Below are 20162 nucleotides of genomic sequence, written 5' to 3'. Positions count from 1 at the left end.
CTTATAAGAAAATGACTTGCTGTACAACAGTGACCAAATATATACAACAGTGACCTAATATATACAACAGTGACCTAATATATACAACAGTGACCTAATAAACACAAATGTGATTTTTAAGAACCAGTGTATCCAGATGTCACAGTGTGTCCTGATGGTGCATGGTTCATCCCAGCAGTATACACAGGGATACAAACACTCCAGGCCACACAACAAGTTATCTCGGCTGCAGTCCGTTCCTATACAGCATTGCTGTGTAAATCATGGTTTCGATCTCCCGTGGCATCGATAAAAAAAAGTGCCTCCCTATATGTTCCACATTGTGAGCCGACGTGGTGAAAGAGCTGACGGCTAACTGGCGCTCACCTCTCAGGCAGTCGCGTTTCTAAAATCTCATTTGTACATATCGGATCTCTCATTATGTAATTTTGTTATTGGTCAAATAAAAGCCATGTTTTATCACAGTCTCTGCATGTAGGGACTATATTTTTAAGGCAATGTGTGATTGTAGCTTACCCTTTGGCCCTCTAGTTTTTTTTTTTTTTTTATTGAAATCTCACATAAAATGTTAAAAATAAAACCTGAAACATTGTTATAATATATTTTGTATTACTTTTTTGCACTTTTTTTTGTAAGTTTTTATTACCCTAAGCAAAAGAAATCTTGTGGATATTACCCACGCTGCTGAATAAGACATTAATCCAGACGTAATAGAAGAAGGATGGTGGTTTAGTCTACGCGTTTCAAAGTATATAGTTACTTCTTCTTCAGGAATTATCACATGTATACCTGTGGTATAAGCTACAGACCTTCTATGGATGTAGGCTTGCCACATCATGTAATTGCAAGCAAACTCCATGATGTTGAGATCAGGGCTCTGGGAAGGCCATACAACCCTTTCCAAGACTCTGTGTTCTTCTTTAAGCTGAAGACAGTCCTTAATGACATTGACTGTATGTTTTGGGTTGTTGTCCTGTTGTACAATACATTTGGAGCCAATCCGACGCCTCTCTGATGTTGCATGATGGAAAAGTATCGGCCTGTGGGTTTGTTTATTGACAGGGGACACTATTTTCCTTCGGGGAAAACAAGGGCGGGGGCGCAGACATAGGGCTTCACCTGGTATAAATCAATTAAAATATAAAAGTACTCTGGAGTACTCACCCTTTATGGGTTGTGTTCAGACACAACCACTCTCAACGTTTGTTGCAGTCATATAGCTGCTGCAGAGCTCGTGCAGGTGGACAGCGTCCACTAGGTATCATAAGTTGAGGATCCAAGAAAAGCACTTCTGAGCATCCGCGCTGCTTTAGTGATAAGAATTCTTCAGAAATCCATATAAATCTTTCAAGTTCTGTAGTACATATAATAAAGATTTGATATTTTCCTTCGGGGACAGCTCTCTCAGCAGATCCGAGTAGAGATTGCAGGAGATCAAAGTCCGGCTCTTTATATAAGCTGATTTCAGGAGTGCACCATCCTCGGGAAGCCGAGAAGCAGGGGAGAGGTGTGCGCCTGAAAACACATCACGAGAAAAAAATGTTTCCTCTTTGCAGAGGTTTAGGTAATTTCCTTCGAAGCCTCAAAGTAAGGACAATTTTCTTTAATCAATGGTAGTGGTGCACTCCTGATCTGTATTGGTGAGACAGCCCCTATAACGGTCAGTGAATCCATAGAGTGTGGATGTTTGGGGAGGTGACATGATCAGGAGAGTGTTTGCCTTTCTTTGTGTATATACAGTATATATCTTATTTGTGAAAAAGTACCAGCAGTTTTTTTCTTTTCTATATTTTATAATGCTTCTGTAAATTTCCTAAATTGCGTGTGTGGCTATATGACTAGTAATCGTGTACAGGCTCATATGCTCTCGACAGGGCACCAGACTCGGGCCGTGAGTGGACACTGAATCCATATTACTCTATGTTTTCAGTGGTCCCACGTGGTATTTGTTGTCAATATTAGATTTCTGCTGTGTTAGTCACTTCATTCACGGCTGTCCTTTATGTATTTGCAGACTCTGTGATTTGAGTGACTTAGAATATCTTGATGAAGAGTTCCATCAGAGTCTACAGTGGATGAAAGACAATGACATCCATGATATTCTAGACCTTACATTCACGGTCAATGAAGAAGTATTTGGCCAGGTAAAAAAAATCTTCAAAGCCACTCAGTAGAGTAGAGTGAAAAAAAATAGATCGATATTCACACACACGAACGACTGTGTGTGGAAATGTACTTTATTTATAGATGCTGGTCAATGGCTACCATTAATGGACCCCATAATGGAAACCTCATGGTCTCCATTTAAGTCAGTGGGTTTCGGCTGGTATAGCTTGTGTCTGCCTTGTGACAGATCTGCGTAATTTTCGTTTTTGGGGTTTTCTACATAAAAAATGTGACAATTTTTTTTTCCCCAAGATTACAGAACGAGAGCTCAAACCCGGGGGTGCTAACATAACTGTGACTGAAAAGAATAAAAAGGAATACATTGAAAAAATGGTCAAATGGAGAATAGAAAGAGGAGTGGTACAACAGACAGAAAGCCTTGTGCGTGGCTTTTATGAGGTAAATGAATTACTCATAATATTTTAGCCAAAGTACTTCCAATAATATAGACAAAAGTAGAGTACAGATCCCTTAGCCAACAGTCATCATATAAATTCTGATCCTTGTGGGCCTCACTAATCACTAAAATAGGTGTCCCAAGACCCTCCTTCCATTCAGGACTTACGAAACAGCCGAGTACCAGAATTTCCACCAGCCTTCACAGACATTGAATAGAGTAGCAGGGAACTACTTTTAAGTAAAGGAGTATTCTCACGTTTATAAGTTATACCTTACCCAGAAGATAGTATAATGTCCCAATCTCTGGGGGCCTGACTGCTAGACACCACAAAGAGCCCTATGTGTATGGAGCAATGTTTGAATACACACATTTGGTAGATTTGTTCTCAAGAGTACCGCCAGAGATAGCAGAGCATTGCACTCAACTTGTCTTCACAACTCCCATAAGAATGAATGTGATCAACCGCCGCTACATCCATATAGGGCACAGGTTCTTGGGATCGGCGTGGGTCCCAGCAGTCGAACCCCTGTAATCAGGAAGTTACTCTCTATTCCATGGGTAAGGGATAATTCCAAAATTGAGAACAACCCTTTAACTGACACTTTTTTTTAACCTGCTCTTCTCTGTACATTTTGTGGAAATGGAGTACACAGGATGAACTAGTGATTGTGGTAGTCCCCCAGCATTCAGATATTTATCACCTACTAGATGGTGGCCCGATTCTAACGCATCGGGTATTCTAGAACATGTACAGGACTGTGCCTGTGTAATGAGCGGTGCAGCAGTGATGCCTTTAACTTCTGTAATGTGCCTGTACAATAAGCGATGCGGCCATGTTGCCGCGACAACTAAGCGACTGTTGCTGATTGGTCGCAGCCGTTAGGCCGCAACCAATCAGCGAGGCGGGATTTCCGTTACAGACAGACAGACAGAATTAGACAATTATTCACCTATACTGTATAAGTGATAAGTGTCATTTTTGGTAAGTATTGTTGTTATATTGATTATTATTAACCTGTTAATGACCTACATCATACATTTTCATCATAGGTTGATAAGGAATGTATGTAGCAGACTTCATACGCAGCAGATGCCGGCTGTGTTACATTGCCGGCATCTGCCATTAACCATTTAAAATGTTGCTGTCAATCTCTGACAGCAGCATTTATATAATGTAACTAGCTGAAGAGCCCGGCGCTGCCCGGGCATAGTAATTAACTGTGGTTAGTTATAACAAATTATAATTATCCTCCATCCCATAGTCCTGTGCCCATATACCCATCATACATATCCACCATCCCATAGTCCCGTGGCCATATACCCATCATACATATCCTCCATCCCATAGTCCCATGCCCATATACCCATCATACATATCCTCCATCCCATAGTCCCGTGCCCATATACCCATCATACATATCCACCATCCCATAGTCCCATGCCCATATACCCATCATACATATCCTCCATCCCATAGTCGAGTGCCCATATACCCATCACACATCCTTCATCTCATAGTCCCATACCCATATACCCATCATACATATCCTCCATCCCATAGTCCCATGCCCATATACCCATCATACATATCCACCATCCCATAGTCCCGTGGCCATATACCCATCATACATATCCTCCATCCCATAGTCGAGTGCCCATATACCCATCACACATCCTTCATCTCATAGTCCCATACCCATATACCCATCATACATATCCTCCATCCCATAGTCGAGTGCCCATATACCCATCATACATATCCTCCATCCCATAGTCCCGTGCCCATATACCCATCATACATATCCTCCATCCCATAGTCCCGTGCCCATATACCCATCATACATATCCTCCATCCCATAGTCCCGTGCCCATATACCCATTATGACATCATCATCGCCATTGCAACTGTTATGATATAACCGTCACCATTGCAACCTATTAAGACATCATCGTCTCCATGGCAACCATTGTGACAGCATCTTCGCCATTGCAACCTATTATGACATTAGCGTCGCCATGGCAACCATTATGACATAATAATGAGGGGCGAGGCTTGCAACCTATGATGACATCAGCGTCGCCATGGCAACCATTATGACATCATAATGAGGGGAGGGGAGTGATACACACACACTTTTTCCCCATTATGTAGATGGGGCAAAATTGTTTGGTGAATTGGAATGCGCGGGGTTAAAATTTCGCCTCACAACATAGCCTATGATGCTCTCGGGGTCCAGACGTGTGACTCTGCCAAATTTTGTGGCTGTAGCTGTGACGGTGCGGATGCCAATCCCGGACATACACACACACATTCATACACACCCACATTGAGCTTTATATATTAGATTTCCAGTGTGCTCAGATTCCCATCAGGTCCCCATGACACAATGTCAGGAAACCAATGGGTTACGATGACAGCCGGGGGCTTGTTGGACGCCCCATAACGGTCATCATGGATCTACTGTGAAGCTCAGCCACAGGCGACAGGCTGAGCTTCATAAGAAAACTGCAGTGTGACTATATACTGTGATATTGCAGTGTGTGGTATAAGTGATAAGACCATCGCGCAGGTTCTAGTCTCCAAAGGGTGCTAAAAAATAAAGTACAAATATAAAAAAATAAAAACTATAAAAATTCTAATTACCCCTCTTCCTTTGCCATAAATCTAATATATAAAGCTCAATGTGGGAGAGTATGTATGTGTGTGTGTATGTCCGGGATTGGCATGCGCACCATCGCAGCTACAGCCACAAAATTTGGCACAGTCACACATCTGGACCCGGAGAGCATCATAGGCTATGTTGTGAGGCGAAATTTTAACCCCGCGCGTTCCAATTCACCAAACAATTTTGCCCCTATCTACATAATGGGGAAAAAGTGTATGTATGTATTGCCATCTGCACCGTCGTAGCTACAGCCACAAAATTTGGCACAGTCACACATCTGGACCCCGAGAGCGTCATAGGCTATGTTGTGAGGCGAAATTTTAACCCCGCGCGTTCCAATTCACCAAACAATTTTGCCCTTATCTACATAATGGGGAAAAAGTGAAAGGAAAAGTGTTGGAGGCAAATTGACAGCTGCCAGATGTGAACAAGGGGGACTCACTACCATGTGCTTCAACACATATACCACACTCAGCACACATTTCACCACACATACACCAACCTCGCCACATAAAAGTCCAAACACAAAAGTCGCCACTCAAAACTCGCCACGCTGTCCCAGAACTGTTTAAAAGATGAAAAATGAGCTGTGATTGGTTGCTATCAGCAACAGTTTTCTTTGTAGACAGTTGTGGTTACTGAGGCCTATTATTCTTATCATTTCTATGGTGTTATCGTCCTTCTGTAAAGCTGGAAATAACACAATTTATTACCGTGCCAACACAGACCACCCTCTGACACAGACTCCAGGGGGAGCCCAGTATCACACAGGATAGGATTAGATACACGGCTCAGCAGTCAGTAACATACATGATAGGATTAGATACACAGCTCACCAGTCAGTATCACACAGAATAGGATTAGATACACAGCTGAGTAGTCAGTAACACACGATAGGATTAGATACACAGCTCAGCAGTCAGTATCACACAGGATAGGATTAGATACACGGCTGAGCAGTCAGTAACACACAGGATAGGATTAGATACACAGCTCAGCAGTCAGTATCACACAGGATAGGATTAGATACACGGCTGAGCAGTCAGTAACACACAGGATAGGATTAGATACACAGCTCACCAGTCAGTATCACACAGGATAGGATTAGATACACGGCTGAGCAGTCAGTAACACATGATAGGATTAGATACACAGCTCAGCAGAAAGTATCACACAGGAGAGGATACTTGGGTAATCGTTTAGTTAATTTGTGTTGCAAATCTGTAGCGTTGAATATGTAATGTGAAATGTTTTTATGTGCAATATAATCATTATAATTTGTTATAACTAACCACAGTTGGTTACTATGCCCAGGCAACGCCGGGCTCTTCAGCTAGTCACATAATAAATATGGTGCAAGCCATGAAAGACCGTTTTTAATTATCCCAGACTTCTGGCGCATTTAGCTGTAAAAATCTCATGCATTACCTTATCTGAGTGTTCAGTACACTTATAGCACTTTGTGTAGTTAATATCTTTGCACAATATTAGCAATTAAAAATAAATGAATTTGATCTTTGTCCCCATAACCTCTGAAGGTTATGTCATTGTAGTACAATGGTTTGGTTAGTAATATACTGTACTAATGCCAAAAAATAAACTTCCATGAGTAAATAAGATCACAAGAGACATAGGCGTGGTTTGCGTCATGAATTTGAGGAGCGTCCGTCACCCTGTCCTGCCCAATTTCTGCCCATTTTGTTGGAGCTGGCCTTAACTATCATGGAAACTCCAAACATCGCCACATTTTGTTACTTTTTAAAGCGTTGCTGCCAGGTTTCTGATGGAATGGCTTTGGTGAATCTGGACCAGTTCCTTTAGTCCATTGCACAATATTGTAGGAAAGCTTCTATAGCGAAATGCTGGGATATGAGGGAATGTTTACCTTGTAGTCCATATTGTAACGTATCTATCCAGAGGTTGTACAGATATACGCTGTCCGTGGTAAGATGTTTCATAAGTGCTGTGTTTTCGTGTCCTTGCCTCCTGCAGGTGGTAGACGCTCGCCTGGTGTCCGTTTTTGATGCAAGGGAACTTGAGCTGGTTATAGCGGGAACAGCGGAGATTGATTTGGGTGATTGGAGAAATAACACAGAGTACAGAGGAGGTAAAGAAATGTTCTGTGACCGAAGTCCAGTTATATCGGAGCTACATGTTCGCGCTCAGTGTGGGGCTTTGGCTTACAGCCATGCTGACCATTGTAGTAGGACAATTTTACTAATAGATTCCATTAGGTAAATCTATTAGCACAAAGTTTCCATTAACATGAAGATTAATATCTTGGCCATCAGACATTCTTCTTACGCCCCCCGTACATATGCACACGCGATTAGTTATTTTCAATGGTGACAGCTGTGACAGATGTCTCTAGCTGCAGATTATTTCCTGCAGGAACCAAAGGATTGAATTACGAATCACAGCGTGCCCCATCCTACGTTTCTCCAGTATCACGTTTGAGGGAACATCCAGAATCCGCCATACACATTACAATGAGAGGTTTACACCGGGGCGTTCAGGCTCAGTTCACATTTGTCAGTGCTACATTTGATGTGTGGCTGCACTGATGCCATTGACTTCCATTAAGAAATATATCTCTGGATCCTGTCTCTTGATAAAAAAGAAAATTGTGATCTCCTTTATTTTCTAATCCAGGGGTGAGGAATCTTTTCTGCCAAGGGCCATTTTAATATTTATACCATCCTTCGGGGGCCGTACAAACTCCGCCCACAAAGTACATCCTGACTCTGGCACTGGTGTTAGGACGTAATCTTTCATTGCATACCCTTCAGTGTTCAGTAGTGAACACTGCGTGTGTGTGCTCACAGAGCAAGAAGAAATTAAGGAGCTGGTGGTAGCCAAAATACAACTCCCTGCCACAGCACTGCAGTCCCTGAGAATCTGCCCGGGGGCCGGATAAAAGGTCATTAAGGGCCGTAAATGGCCCTGGGGCCTGAGGTTCCCCACCCCTGTTCTAATCTGTCCATTTTTGTTGCGGTTGCTTTAAAAAATATGTAAGCAGCAAAAAAAACCATTAAAATGAACATTTTTGACAGGTTGAATGTGAATGATTCCAGTCCTGGCAGTGTAAAGCTTCTCCCTCATTTCCTCGCCTAACCTGCAGTTGGGATAGTATGTTAGCATCAAAGAGTTTGTTTTTCTTTAATATATATCTATCCATAAGCCCCTCATTCCCATGTATACCCATCCTAAACAAAGATCCTTTCCTGTAATTGCAGCTGATAATGTTGACATGTTAACTGTTTATTGCCCCTAGGTTACCATGACAATCATATTGTTATAAGGTGGTTCTGGGCAGCAGTAGAAAGGTTTAATAATGAGCAGCGCCTACGTTTGCTACAAGTAAGTGTTACATTTCCAAACTTTATTACTAAATGAAGAGTTGAGTAGATGTAGCAGACAGAGCTCATTATGAGAAATCTCACATATAGGGAACCTGGCAGCGGGGTTTAGCCACCAAACCGCCACCAGTCTGTCATTCAGGACAGGAACGGGTTCACAATGATGATCTTCTGGCAGAAGAGTAGATTCTAAAGTATAGTGATGGAGCCACTGTCCTGTACAATCAGGCTGTCCAGTCCCGCAGGCCAGTTATGTCATCACAAGCAGATGAAGGCTTGGCCGCCTGCCTCCTCTCACTGCGCATGCGCCAGGATTTGTGCCAGTCAAACCAGGAGGGGGACTGACCAGTTTCACCGTTCAGGAGAGCAACACCACCCCCGTGACTCCCTCCGCAGTTGGAATACAGTAATCAAAGGATCAAAGTTATATTTCCCTCACTCTGCAAAATTTAGTCTTTCTCAATATAAGTTCATGAAATATTAAGCAAATTAAAAAAAATACTATATGGTAATAACATTCAGTCTTCAGTACATGCTAAACGAGCGGGAAGGAGATGTCACTCATGCGCTGCTGAAGATGAATCCACAATGGTTTCCAAAGGATAAAAATTGTAACATTGTACAGGTTTACACGGTCAATGTGTTTTTAGGTTGCGTAGGACCTCTTCATCAGGACAGAGACCAGATTTCTTTCCTGATGAAGAGGTCCTACGCAACCTCGAAATGCGTTGACCCTGTAAACATGTACAATATATGTTATAATTTTTAACCTTTGGGAACCATTGTGGATTCATATTCAGCAGCGCATGAGTGACATCTCCTTCCCGATCGTTTTGCACTGTTTGGTCCCTCCAGTGACCAATGTCCTTGCAGCAGCTGATCTATATTTCATGCCAGTTATATGTTGCTTTGTAGCAACCATACAAGGTGAGTGAATTCCTTTCCTTGCCACCTCTATTTTACCGGTTGAGACCCTATTGCGAATTCTTTTGTTTCCAGTTCCGTTTTCGTATATTCAGCACATGCTTTTGCTGCCATGTTTTCTAATTCTGGTTTCGTCTGGCTGAAAACCTATGAACCAGAGCTGGACTCCTCATCCCTATACCATGTGTAGTGGCTGCTCCTGGATACTGCATCGATACTGGGTTATTTATTACACCGATGTGGTGGTGCTTCTAATCTAAGGTCCCTGACTCTTATCTTACACTTTGCACCCACCAATGTCTTCATATTTTATCGCCACCACTCCAGTCAGTTTTCAGCAGTTTATGACCTGTTCTAGCAAACACTGGAGCGAGCTGGAGGTGACTTTTCAATGTATGAAAGCCTCGTTCTGGCCTTGTTCTGGCTCACAGACTTACATTGAGCTCCAATGACTGTTACCTCTGACTCCCATTTAGTCAGACGTTACGGTCACAGGATGGCGGTGTGAGACTGGAGCAGCGCTGATAAAACTAGGGTCAGGGACCTTAAATTAGTAGCACCACTCCAGAGCTGCAATTCAGAAAAAAACACGCTTGTGGTGCTTTATAGGAAAGACAAGGTTACCTGGGCAGTGAAAGCATATTTACCGTAGGTACAATGTCGGGGACATGTAGCTTATCAGTAACGCCAATCCTGTTACTGACCCGATGAGTCGCTGTGACTTCAGATTTTAGGCTCTAATAATGGCCACGCGTAACAGTAACAGCTGTGATATTTGGTGGTAATGACACAAAGTCTGATGTCAGGCTGATGCCTCTACTTTGCCATTAGATATACTAAATACTGTGTTACATTACTCATATATGTTGATGATATTGCTTTTACCTTTTTCTAGCAGATGTTTTATGATAGATCTTTAATTCCTTCCATTTTTGCCAGTTTGTTACTGGGACCTCCAGTATCCCATATGAAGGCTTTGCATCTCTCAGAGGCAGCAATGGGCCACGACGATTCTGTGTGGAAAAATGGGGGAAAATATCAGCTCTTCCCAGGTAACTAATGTATAGTGTTTGCTCTAGAGCATTTATTAAAATGGCAGTGATAGATAAGGAATGAGACGTAAATGTAATATTAATATGAACTGTACAAAACCGTATGTATCTATACACGTCTCAACATTTTAACTGCAACACCAAGAAAGAGAAGTGACAGGATTATAGAAATCACAGGATCTATACACATTTACTGTTGTGCAAATAAAAAAATGACAAAATATCTTGATCTATGAGCGTCATGCACAGAAATACAACTAATGTGAGTGCGGGGATTTCTCATACTCGATACTGAATAAATGCGAGATGTTTTGTAGAGTTTGTTTCCATTTTTCATGATTTGCATATCATGAATATGTCTATCCATCCTGTGATTTCCATAACTCCATTTTACAATTTCAATATTGATGAGTTTGTGCAGATACCCCTAATGGACATTTGACGTGAGAGTCGGGCTGCAATCATCATTGATAAAATAGCTAGGATATCACAATCCCAATGAAGGTAGAGATCCCAGACATATCTCGTCACTCCAAGCCGCTCACACTTTAGGAGAAGAGGTGCATCAGTGAAAAATATAACCTCTACAATTACATATAAATTTTTGGTGAAGAATCAACAACAAGTGGGACACAATTGTGAAGTTGAACGAAATTTATTGGTTATTTTAAATTTTTGTGGAAATTCAAAAACTGAATAGTGGGGCGTGCAATATTATTCGGCCCCTTTAACTTAATACTTTGTTGTGCCACCTTTTGCTGCGATTACAGCTGCAAGTCGCTTGGGGTATGTCTCTATCAGTTTTGTACATCGAGAGACTGAAATTTTTGCCCATTCTTCCTTGGCAAACCGCTCGAGCTCAGTGAGGTTTGACAGAGATCGTTTGTGAACAGCAGTTTTCAGCTCTTTCCACAGATTCTCGATTGGATTCAGGTCTGGACTTTGACTTGGCCATTCTAAAGGCCCCGTCACACTAAGCGACTTACCAGCGATCCCGACACCGATATCAAGGTGTCAGGATCGCTGGTAAGTCGCTATGTGATCGCTGGTGAGCTGTCACACAGACAGCTTCACCAGCGATCAGCACAGCAATGCCGAGCGTGCGGCATCGCTGGCCATCGCTGTAAAAAATAATAAAAAAAATAAAAAATAGTTATTCTCACCTTCCGACGTCCTGTTCAGCCATCCGGCCTCTCTCCACGCTCCGGTCCCAGTGATCCTTTGCATGAATAACCGCGAGACTTTGTTATCCCTCGAGACCGTGACATCTCGCGGTCATTCATGCAAAGGATCACTGGGGCCGGAGCGTGGAGAGAGGCAGGATGGCTGAACAGGACGTCGGAAGGTGAGAATAACTATATTTTTTATTATTTTTTACACCTGATCGCTGGTCTCCCGCCAGCGATGCGTGCTGGCCAGCCGGAGACCAGCGACCAAAGAAATGTCCAGAGGTTTCTTCCATCGATCAGCGATACCGGCAGGGGGGCCGCTCGCTGATCGCTGTCACACACAGCGATCTCGCTGGTGAGATCGCTGTAACGTCACAAAAGTTGTGACTCAGCAGCGATCTCGCTACCAAGATCGCTTAGTGAGACGGGGCCTTAACACCTAGATTCGTTTATTTGTGAACCATTCCATTGTAGATTTTGCTTTGTGTTTGGGCTCATTGTCTTGTTGGAAGACAAATCTCCGTCCCAGTCTCAGGTCTTTTGCAGACTCCAACAGGTTTTCTTCAAGAATGGTCCTGTATTTGGCTGCATTCATCTTCCCATCAATTTTAACCATCTTCCCTGTCCCTGCTGAAGAAAAGCAGGCCCAAATGATCATGCTGCCACCACCATGTTTGACAGTGGGGATGGTGTGTTCAGAGTGATGAGCTGTGTTGCCTTTACGCCAAAATATCGTTTGGCATTGTTGCCAAAAAGTTCAATTTTGGTTTCATCTGACCAGAGCACCTTCTTCCACATGCTTGGTGTGGCTCCCAGGTGGCTTGTTGCAAACTTTAAATGACACTTTTTATGGATATCTTTGAGAAATGGCTTTCTTCTTGCCACTCTTCCATAAAGGCCAGATTTGTGCAGTGTACGACTGAATGTTGTCCTATGGACAGACTGTCCCACCTCAGCTATAGATCTCTGCAGTTCATCCAGAGTGATCATGGGCCTCTTGGCTGCATCTCTGATCAGTCTTCTCCTTGTTTGAGATTAAAGTTTAGAGGGACGGCCGGCTCTTGGTAGATTTGCAGTGGTATGATACTCCTTCCATTTCAATATGATCGCTTGCACAGTGGTCCTTGGGATGTTTAAAGTTTTGGAAATCATTTTGTATCCAAATCCGGCTTTAAACTTCTCCACAACAGTATCACAAACCTACCTGTTGTGTTCCTTGGTCTTCATGATACTCTCTGTGCTTCAAACAGAACCCTGAGACTATCACAGAGCAGGTGCATTTATACGGAGACTTGATTACACACAGGTGGATTATATTTATCATCATTAGTCATTTAGGGCAACATTGGATCATTCAGAGATCCACAATGGACTTCTGGAGTGAGTTTGCTGCACAGAAAGTAAAGGGGCCGAATAATATTGCACGCCCCACTTTTCAGTTCTTGACTTTCCACAAAAATTTAAAATAACCAATAAATTTCATTCAACATCACAATTGTGTCCCACTTGTTGTTGATTCTTCACCAAAAATTTACATTTGGTATCTTTATGTTTGTGGAAACACCGGCCTTCAGAAAGTGATTGCAACAATTACATGTGTTTTTCAGAGGTAGTGTTGGTACATAGTTCCATGCAATCAATGCTGAGTCCAATTCCAGAACTCTTCCAATCCAGAATGTGGCAAGAATCGCTCAACTAAGGAATGGGAAATGAGAGTCCATCATTACCTTTAGACATGAAGGTCGGATAATCTGGAAAATTGTTAGAACCTTAAAGGCAGCATCAAATACAGTCATGAAAACCATCAACCACTAAAATGAAACTGGCACTCAAGAGGACCATCCCAGGAAAGGAAGGCCAACAATTACCTCTGCTGCAGAGGATAGGTTTATCAGTTAAAAGCCTCAGAAACCTCAAATTGAGAGCACCGTAGATAACAACCCTCATAAATGATCCATAGATATAAAGTAGCAGACACCACACCCAACATCGATTGTGTAGAGGAGACTACAAGAAGCAGGCTTTATGGTCATAATTCCACAAAATACAACTACGCAGGACCACAAACTAGAAGAGACTTGTTTTGGCCAAGCAACACAAGGACTTGACACTAGATCAGTTGAAATCTCTAATGTAGTCTGAGAAGTCAAAATCTGAGATTTTTAGTGCACTTCTAGGTACACCTTTCAGTCGCTATCACAGCATTCTGCAACTACATTACATTCCATCTGGTTTGTGCTTAGTGCAACAATCATTTGTGTTGCCACAGGCCAATCACCCAAAACACAAATCCAGTCTATGTAAGGGGAGGGGAATGGAGTGCTGCATCAGATGACATGGTCTTCACAATTGCCCAGTCTCAACCCGAATGAGATGGTGTGGGTTTGACTGCAGAGTTAAGACAAAGCATCCAGCAAGTACTCAGCACCTGTGAGAACGTCTTCAAGATTATTGGAAAGCCATTCCAATGTGACTACCTGATGAAGCTGCTTGAAAAAATGCCAGTGGGGTGTAAATGTCTTAAAAGGGAGTACTTGGGGTAATCTAAGGTTTAATACATATTATTGTTTATTTTACACACTTTTCTCCATGTTTCCATATGTGTCCCCTTGTGGTTTTGCTGTTTTCAGCCTGAATCTATAATGTGCACATTTCCAATAAGAACAAGGAAAACCATTGCATGAACAGGTGTGTCCATCATTTTGATCCTGGACTGTATATTCACCTGTAGATCACATATATTTGCATATTTTTTGTACAGCTTTATATTTTACACTATTCCAGAAATATTTCACTCACTTTTCCATGCGCCTTATGACTTACATACATTGCTTTACTTCGGCTCATCCTGAGTCGCAGCCGCGATACCAGCATTCTTTATTCTGCCTGAGGCCACTGAAATAATTCCAAATGTGGTTGACTAATACAACCAGAACAACTCATACATCATATCACAGCAAGAAAGGTTATATATATTTATATATATGTTTGTTTTTGCAGGGCTCATACCTGTTTTAATCGCCTGGATCTTCCTCCGTATCCTTCTTTTTCTATGCTGTACGAGAAACTGTTAACCGCTGTTGAGGAAACCAGTACGTTCGGCCTTGAGTAGTCCCATAGACGTTGCCCTAAACATCGAAATGACTGTCATTTTATAACAAGGAACTTATTAAATAGGTTGCGTTTAAATCCGTGAACTTATATGGACATATACCAGAGATGTATCAAGAATGTGTGAGGAATTTACCAGAAGAAGCCTATTTTACCGCAATGAAAATGGCACCAGGATGAATGTCATCCGTGTAAATTAGTGATCTCATTCTAGTCCTGCGCACTGGAATCCATGGACATGAGACGGGACGTACACTTATATAATGCATTCCAGTTTCTACAGGAAATGTTTAGGTGCTTGCATGGTATGCATCCTAAGCCGAGCTCGGCCTGTAAGGGACGGACAATCTTACTACTTATAAGTGTCAAAACCTATGCATGTTTATATCTACGAACTTTTAGTGAAACTATCAGATTTACCTGATTTTACACTTGCAAAAAAGGCCTGCACATTCTGTAGATCAATGTATAGTTAAAGGTTCACCTAGATGTTATTGCTTTCTACACCTCTGTCTGTTAATACTGTTTTTAACTTATACTCTCACATGCCAGCACTATAAATAATGAAATGTATTGTAAATTTTTTTTATTTATTCTTTGCGTCTATACGCGATGCCGTCCTTTACGTCTTTTAATATATTGATTGGTATGAGCATTATTTGTAATTGTTATTAAATTATTCTAATTATCGAGATTACATAAGAAAGCAGGAATCTGTGCCGTAGTATTATCGTAGCCTTAATCCAGATCATCCGCTAGAGAATAGAACAGAATGGGGGCATTTTTGATTTTTCTGTAGTTTTGTGGCATGAAAGTCTTGTGTTGGCACCTGCCATGTCTGCCCTGAAATGTGTGACTTTTTTTCTTTATGTCAGGGTATAAAGGTGGCATAATAAGTTAGCAGGTAACAGAGGGACCGTAGCTAGCAACGATCAGGAAGGTTGTTGATTAATAAGAATAGAAAACTGTAAAGCTATGTGCACACGTAGTTTTTTGGTTGTGCGGATTTTGTAGAGAAATTCGCAGGTAAATCCGCAGGACAAAAGTTCTGCGGTTTATCTGCGGGTTATCTGCGGTTTTGCCCTGCGGTTTCACACCTCATAATGATAAGGTGTGAAACCGCAGCGGAAACCGCACAAAGAATTGACATGCTGCGGATTGCAACCCGCAGCAAAACCGCGCGGAAAAATCCGCAGCATGTGCACAGCGTTTTTTTTTTTTTTTCCATAGGAAATAAAGGTACTGTACAACGCAGCAGAATCTGCTGTGGACCCGCAGAGCCAAAACCGCTGTGGATCCGCAGCAGAATCCGCAGCGTGTGCACATACCCTAAATCTTCATAGGCTCCCAGCTGGTGGACATTTCATTTTCATGCTTTGGTCTAGCCGAAGAGGCACCATTGGCAATAAATTTGGTGCATTTTGCTCCATTGACTGTTGTCTGAAATCTTCCGAAATGATTTGTTTGTCCAAATCAACCAGTCAAGGCCTAGCTATGGGAAAATGTAATCTGCACAGCTCTGGCTTGCAGCAAGCAATAATGTCATTTTTTGTTTGTTAGCCTGTTCTGGTAAAGGAGGCCATGACTTAAGATTAGGTCTAGCGTTAGATTTCGGCCATAATCGGGATACAAGCTACAGAAACACAAGGCTATCATGACCTTGAATTGCTGATTTAACCCCACTGTTCGGAAAGATAAGTCTTGGGGCTCACTCACACAGGTGTATAACACGGCAGAATGCTATTTGATGTTTTATAGAACAGCAGTCGGAGCACTGGGGGAGTGCTGATGACCGTTTTTTTTCATAGCATTCTTCAATTTACCTTTGAAATCATATGCCACCAACCTATTCAAGTCTATGAGTGTGTGGAGATCATTGGACTGCACTTGGATGACATCTGAGTGCAGTCCGATTTCCTCAGACTTACAAAATGGAGATGTGGAAGTTTTGCTCTTCATGTTCTCATGGTGTGCTATGGTTTTCTCATCCGAGACGGATCAAATCACACTAAACTGGTGCTCAGATTAAACTCTGATCATAGTTTCATCAGAGTGTCATTACCATTATCTGCTTGATTCTCTGGATGAGAGAATCTACTGTCGCGTGAGCGTACCCTTAGTCTGAAAACATCCGCTAAGATTCTGGGAAAGGCAGGGGATTGAATGGATGCACAGAGTGATTTTCATGTTAATTATCAAAAATCTGCCTGCTGCCTAGTAAAAGATTGACAGTTAGCCTACGTTCCCATGATGAGTATTTGGAGAGTTTTTGATGTTGCAGGCTTTCTACAGCAGTTCTGCATCTGGTATGTAAATGAGGTTAGTTGTATTTATTTCAGTGCATTTTTTTAGATGCATTTTTATCGTGTTTTTACCTCTTTTTGGTATGTCGTGTTTTAAATAAAGCGGCTTTGTTTTATACATCCTGGAATTAAGCTTTGGCAAAAATGTATTGATACAATGATGTGCGGATCACATACATTTTAGTGCATTTCCACAATTCTGTGGGGACACACAAAACTCAGCGTACCGACTGGATAGATTGACATATGCATATTTGAAGCCCGCACGGCAGGTCAATGGCGTAAAAGAAGCACAGTGGCCATAGATTTCTATCAATCCCATCCACTTAACTGTCAGACGCTGCATTCACATCGTCAAAACTCACAAAACACTCATCATGGGAACTAATCCTAAGTCGGGGAAATCTGGTGCATCATTTATGTGTTAAATATTTATTTCCATTACAAATCAGACTGGAGATCTTCCTTAAGGCTCTGATGATATACAGACTGTGTCTGCCACCATGACGCACCATATGTATTGTGTTATTATTTATTTACTTCATATATTTGGGAATTAGTATAAAAACATTTACTTTTTTAGTATTTTTTCAAAATTGTTATGAAAATGAAAAATGGAGGAGAATCTCTCACCACTACTCGTCATTTAGCAGGTTTGTGAGGCATTTTATGATCGGAGAATGAAAAGGATCTGGGGTCCACATATCTCATTGTAATAATCATTGATGAATGTTTCCTAAGCTTTGTGCATTGTGCGTATGTAAATGAATGCCATTTTCTGGTGGGCAGCAGGTCTCCTACTGTGAAAAGAAAGTGTGGGCAGTACTAACCCGATCCTCCCACTTCTAGTGTCACTAATTGTAGGTATTGTTGGTGGGTCATTCTGGGTTTGACAAGATTTTCCCACAGAAGGAAAAGACACCAATATCCACTATGGACGAGTTCTCAAACCACTGCTTTTGTTTCTTTCCTAGAAAAGCAAGAGAGGAGTGCTGATTATCTCTTATTTTTCTAAAATGTTCTATTTTGTAGCAGTTGTCTTCTCTTATTCAAGTGAATGGGACTGAGCTACTGTACCAGGCAGAGATGCCACAAAATGTACGAAGTTGTGCCTCGCAAACAATGCAGCAGGTTCTGATGGGCAGGAGTGACCTTAAACCTCAGAGGAATCATGGCCAAACACACAGATTTTGGCGGGAACAGCCAACCATTTAATGTGTATGAAGATATCCAAAGAACAGGTGCAGAGGCTTAAAAGGAACCTGATTCATCCTGATTGCAACACTACGGTGTTTCAGAGAAAATATACCGTACTTTAAAATAACCGGCCGAGGACCATAACAGGAGACCAGACTTGTCCGGCACCATACTCAGCTGGCTTTTCCCAGCGATGCTCCAGCTGACTGACAGATCTCTTCTATAGTGAACAACCTGTCAATCCCTCTAGCAAGGCTAGAAGAAACCAGCCATGCGGTGCCAACAAAGTGTTTTGTGTTCGACTGTGGTCCCCTGTTGGATCTTTAAAGCATATTTTCTTTGAAACTCTGGAGTATTTCAGACCAAGATATATCTGCCTGCAATCGTGCAGTCAGGCTATGATGCACAGTGCTCACTGTGTCTGCTGCATGAATCAGGTGACAGGTTCCCTTTAAAGAAGATTTCTGGGACTATTTTATATTTTTTTACCATGGGTGTAAGAACTAACTTGCAGGTAGTTGCGAACTATCTGCCTGTTCTAGCTGGCACCGGCTCAGAGTGTTCGTGGATTGCTCCTCCCGGCAATTGTGCCTCTTCATGTCAACAGGGCAGCTCTTCCTCTTCTGGGCAGCTCTGTCAGCGGGTTGTGATTGCCGGCATCATGCTGATTGGGCAGGAGGGCGCCGGCTGTTAATCAGCACATCGGCAGTCATGCAGAAGATAAGCAGCTGCTCCATCGACGTGATGTCAGCAAAAGCCATGAAATTGCTGGCAGGAGTGGATTGTGACCACTCTGAGCTAGCAGAAATCGGAGGTGGGCAGAACATTCAGATGGTTAACAGCTTACATGCCTGTTAGTTCTCAATGCCATCATAAAAAAAAGTCCCAGATAGCCCCTTTAACTTTCTTTCCCTATTAAAAATGCATTCATGTGTTATGGGAGGGGGTTGCTCGGGAGAATAGCTGTTGACCAAATGAGTCCGACTGCTATCCAAGGTGTTTTGCCCCTTTGAAGACCTATATAGCTAGGACTAAAAGACCGAATGAGTTAGGACTCTGATTTATGTCACATTAGGTACTTTGATATTTAGCATGGACGTTGTTTTTGTATGACTTGAATCATATTGCATATCATCTGCATTTGTCATTGAATTGTAGCCGTCCCACTAAACAGTAAAACACTACTTTCCAACCATTTTATAAAAACGTTAGAATGGCAGAGGATGAGACCTGCTTTCATCTGTAATTCTCACAGCATAGACCTTACACAGTACGCTGTTACATTGACAACTAATGCATTGCCATACACAAGAAAATACATTTGGTTATTTTTATACGCTACTGTACAATTTACAAGGAAATATTTTAAATGTTGATGAACATTTAGGAACAAGCTTCATTTCTATAACAGCATAAATGTGCTTGTATGTATGCTTTAGCACCTGCAATAAAAAAAAGTTTTCTATTTGAATTTCTTCCCTGTAACATTGTTTGGTTTTCACATAATGATCATTAGACAGTATATACAGACAGTTTAAATAAGATATACTGCGGCTCCGGGATACCCGATGTTTACCTTGGAAACCAGCTTGCTCTCTGGTCCTGATCGCTGGAGGGGCTGTCTATGTGACAGCTCACCAGCAATCAGCCTAATGATGTCCCAGCGATCCCATCATGTCGGATCGTTGGTGGGATCGCTGGGACATCGTTATGTGTAACGGGGGGCTTTATTGAGGGAGATTTACACCAATCCATTGTTCCCGCACTTCCCAGTGTGCAGCATTATATCTGCTAATGTCCAACAGCTGAACTGTC

General features: G+C 42.1%; 1 protein-coding gene across 3 annotated transcripts in view; it reads left to right on the top strand.

Annotated features, from left to right (window-relative positions):
* The window catches only part of HECW2 (HECT, C2 and WW domain containing E3 ubiquitin protein ligase 2), a 395637-nt gene extending 375819 nt beyond the window's left edge, over positions 1-19818 (top strand). For 2 of the 3 annotated variants that reach the window (XM_073546703.1, XM_073546704.1), the window contains exons 25-30: positions 2015-2144; positions 2419-2565; positions 7225-7339; positions 8507-8592; positions 10455-10567; positions 14737-19818. In XM_073546703.1, the coding sequence (XP_073402804.1) occupies positions 2015-2144; positions 2419-2565; positions 7225-7339; positions 8507-8592; positions 10455-10567; positions 14737-14848 (703 nt within the window). In that variant the 3' untranslated portion in view covers positions 14849-19818. Of the gene's footprint in view, positions 1-2014; positions 2145-2418; positions 2566-7224; positions 7340-8506; positions 8593-10454; positions 10568-13343; positions 14313-14736 lie in introns of those variants that run through there. The other variant, XM_073546705.1, reaches the window with a different exon arrangement.
* The last annotated feature ends 344 nt before the right edge of the window (positions 19819-20162 follow it).

This window comes from Dendrobates tinctorius, unplaced genomic scaffold, assembly GCF_039654945.1.
Source record: "Dendrobates tinctorius isolate UK_male_01 unplaced genomic scaffold, ASM3965494v1 ptg000150l, whole genome shotgun sequence".
NCBI lineage: Eukaryota > Metazoa > Chordata > Amphibia > Anura > Dendrobatidae > Dendrobates > Dendrobates tinctorius.
Note: the sequence above shows the minus strand (reverse complement) of the source record. Positions and strands in the feature narration are given on the sequence as shown.